General features: G+C 43.7%; 1 protein-coding gene across 1 annotated transcript in view; it reads right to left on the bottom strand.

The window, feature by feature from the left end:
• Nucleotides 1–326: 326 nt before the first annotated feature.
• Nucleotides 327–4029, bottom strand: part of LOC128373210 (uncharacterized) — a 17361-nt gene continuing 13658 nt past the window's right edge. Inside the window, exon 10 of the mRNA XM_053333506.1 lies at nucleotides 327–485. Coding sequence (XP_053189481.1) covers nucleotides 327–485 — 159 coding nt within the window. The remainder of the gene's footprint in view (nucleotides 486–4029) is intronic.

The raw sequence follows: 4029 nt of genomic DNA, 5'->3' as shown, positions 1-4029 counted from the left end.
TCCAGTCCGAGTCCAGCAGGTCCACTCTGAGGCCAGCAGGTCCAGGATCAGATCCTGTTTGTTAAAGTTCAGTTTCAGTGTGATTTTCTTTCTGCTGCTCTTTAGTTTCATGTAGAGAAATGAAACGCTGTGACTGTGTTCCAGGTTTTATTTGGTTTAACAGACAGATGAAGATCAGACTGAAACAGGAAACTGGATCCAATCACACGACTCCTGTAAAGATCCAGGAAGTAATCCTGCGATCTCATTGGTTTAAAGGCTTCAGGTAACGTTCACCTGAGAGCCAGACCTCACGCCTCCCGGGGGGGCTGATGGGTGACTTCCTGCTACCAGTGGTGGTTTTTGGACAGGTAGGCGATGAGCGCCACGGCAACGCCCACGTAGATCCCTGTTCCTATGGTGACGGACAGCACGGCCAGGAAGAGAGCCCGCCTCGAACTGGAGCTGGCCAGGTGGAAGTCTCCTTTAGACACCGCCTTATTGGTCTGGAGGGGGGGGAGGGGGGCAGAGAGAAGGGAGGGGGGCAGAGAGAGGGGGGGGGGGCAGAGAGAAGGCAGGGGGGCAGAAATATTAAAACAGCTTTAAAGACAAAAAAAGTACTGCAGTATTATAGTGATGTAGTATGCAGTATTACAGTAAAAGTACTGCAGTATTATAGTGATGTAGTATGCAGTATTACAGTAAAAGTACTGCAGTATTATAGTGATGTAGTATGCAGTATTACAGTAAAAGTACTGCAGTATTATAGTGATGTAGTATGCAGTATTACAGTAAAAGTACTGCAGTATTATAGTGATGTAGTATGCAGTATTACAGTAAAAGTACTGCAGTATTATAGTGATGTAGTATGCAGTATTACAGTAAAAGTACTGCAGTATTATAGTGATGTAGTATGCAGTATTACAGTAAAAGTACTGCAGTATTATAGTGATGTAGTATGCAGTATTACAGTAAAAGTACTGCAGTATTATGAGTGATGTAGTATGCAGTATTACAGTAAAAGTACTGCAGTATTATAGTGATGTAGTATGCAGTATTACAGTAAAAGCTGAAGTCTCTCATTAGAGCGCTCCTCATTCGGCCTCTGCTCTGTGTGTGTGTGTGTGTGTGTGTGTGTGTGTGTGTGTGTGTGTGTGTGTAACAGGTGTGTGTGTGTGTGTGTGTGTGTAACAGGTGTGTGTGTGTGTGTGTGTGTGTGTATCTCTGTGTGTGTGTGTGTGTGTGTGTGTGTGTGTGTGTGTGTGTGTGTGTGTGTGTGTGTGTCTCTATTAAAGTGTAAACATGATTAACGAGCTTGTTGGCAGGAAACAGCTGACTGTAATTAGAGTTTCATTTCCAGAGAGATTTAATTACAATCTCAGGCCAATTAAACGCTCCGTCACGTCTCTGACATCAGCCAATCAGACGCTGAGGGGGGCGGGCTCTCCTGCCATCAGTGTGTGTGTGTGTGTGTGTGTGTGTGTGGGGGGGGGGTTAGGGTCAGTCTCTATCTTCATGTTTCTCTTCATCAGTATTAACATGTTGTGATGTGATGCTGTTGACTGTAACCATGGAGACAGTGTGAGTGTTTTTGTATGGGAGGCCGTTTAGGGTGAAAACATTGAAATATGTGCACATACGCATTGAAAACGTGCATACACATTGAAAACGTGCACACACGCATTGAAAACGTGCATACACATTGAAAACGTGCACACACGCATTGAAAACGTGCATACACATTGAAAACGTGCACACACATTGAAAACGTGCACACACGCATTGAAAACGTGCACACACGCACATTGACATGATGTGCAGACACGCACTGAAAATGTCCACACTCTACCACCTTCTCACACAGCAGGATATAGGCTACTCAGTGTGTGTGTATAAAATGTCAGTCTTGGACAGCTACTTCTGGTTTAGCCACGGTGTCTGTAGCCACATGTTGTAGATTATAAAGCAAAGTATAGAAGGTTTCATCTCTCTCCACAGGTTCAGGGTTAGGGTGGGTTAGGGTTATAGGGTAATAAATATCTCTCCACAGGTTCAGGGTTAGGGAGGGTTAGGGTTATAGGGTAATAAATATCTCTCCACAGGTTTAGGGTTAGGGTGGGTTAGGGTTATAGGGTAATAAATATCTCTCCACAGGGTTAGGGTGGGTTAGGGTTATAGGGTAGTAAATATCTCTCCACAGGTTCAGGGTTAGGGTGGGTTAGGGTTATAGGGTAATAAATATCTCTCCACAGGTTTAGGGTTAGGGAGGGTTAGGGTTATAGGGTAATAAATATCTCTCCACAGGTTTAGGGGTTAGGGTGGGTTAGGGTTATAGGGTAATAAATATCTCTCCACAGGGGTTAGGGTGGGTTAGGGTTATAGGGTAGTAAATATCTCTCCACAGGTTCAGGGTTAGGGTGGGTTAGGGTTATAGGGTAATAAATATCTCTCCACAGGTTTAGGGTTAGGGAGGGTTAGGGTTATAGGGTAATAAATATCTCTCCACAGGTTTAGGGTTAGGGTGGGTTAGGGTTATAGGGTAATAAATATCTCTCCACAGGTTTAGGGTTAGGGTGGGTTAGGGTTATAGGGTAGTAAATATCTCTCCACAGGTTAGGGTTAGGGGGTGGGTTAGGGTTATAGGGTAATAAATATCTCTCCACAGGGTTAGGGTGGGTTAGGGTTATAGGGTAATAAATATCTCTCCACAGGTTTAGGGTTAGGGTGGGGTTAGGGTTATAGGGTAATAAATAATCTCTCCACAGGTTTAGGGTTTAGGGTGGGTTAGGGTTATAGGGTAATAAATATCTCTCCACAGGGTTAGGGGTGGGTTAGGGTTATAGGGTAATAAATATCTCTCCACAGGGTTAGGGGTGGGTTAGGGTTATAGGGTAGTAAATATCTCTCCACAGGTTCAGGGTTAGGGTGGGTTAGGGTTATAGGGGTAATAAATATCTCTCCACAGGTTTAGGGGATGTTGAACTAAATATTATTAATTGTGCATATAGTTGCCTTGATCACAATCATGCAGTCATTACACTCAGTCATCACCTGCTCATAAACCTTATTAATCATTCACCCTGATTTTATTTTGAAAAGATGGCGGTGCCTTCCTGTTACATTGAAACAACTTCCGGGCGCACTGAGATTTTACACGCACACACACACACACAGTAGCCTATATCCTGCTGTGTGAGAAGGTGGTAAGAGTGTGGACATTTTCAGTGCGTGTCTGCACATCATGTCAATGTGTGTGTGCACGTTTTCAATATTTTCACCCTAAACGGCCTCCCATACTTTTTGGGGTGGAACTGTCCCCTTTACTCTCTCTCTCTCTCTCTCTCTCTCTCTCTCTCTCTCTCTCTCTCTCTCTCTCTCTGTCTCTCTCTCTCTCTCTCTCTCTCTCTCTCTCTCTCTCTCTCTCTCTCTCTCTCTCTCTCTCTCTCGGAGTTAAGTGTGGGAAGCGTTACCATCTGCAACCGCACATGTTTCTTTTTGGAGCTGTAGGTGTGAAGTTGCCATGGAAACAACATCCACAACACATGCAGCATATCACAGCGACGTGCACCACACACACACACACACACACACACACACACACACACACATTTTAAATCATATTTTAATATCTCAGCTTCAGTTTATTTATAGATGATATATATTTAGTGAGTTTCTCTTCAGAGGATCAATAACTCTGATTTTAAACTAGAGATTAAACTAAAATGAACGATTCATGACTTATTCTACATTTGAATCGCTGTCATTTAATTTTAATTTTTATTCATTTTTAAATAAAAATAAAAAATTATATTTAATCAACTAAAAAGCTAAATATCCCCAATACCCCTCTTCCTCTTCTTCTTCTTCTTCTCTTCTCCTTCTCTTCTCACTCTCACTCCTCCCTCCTCCTCCTTCCCATCTTCATCATCTTCAACACTTCCTCTTCTCTTCTCCTCCTCTCCTCCCCCCCTTCCTCCTCTCCCCCCCTTCCTCCTCTCTCCTCCCATCCTCTCCTCCTCCTCCTCTTCCCTCCTCCCTCCTCCTCTCCCC

Source organism: Scomber japonicus, chromosome 14 (genome assembly GCF_027409825.1).
Source record: "Scomber japonicus isolate fScoJap1 chromosome 14, fScoJap1.pri, whole genome shotgun sequence".
In the NCBI taxonomy this organism is placed as follows: Eukaryota; Metazoa; Chordata; class Actinopteri; order Scombriformes; family Scombridae; genus Scomber; species Scomber japonicus.
This window is presented reverse-complemented; position numbering and strand designations above follow the sequence as displayed.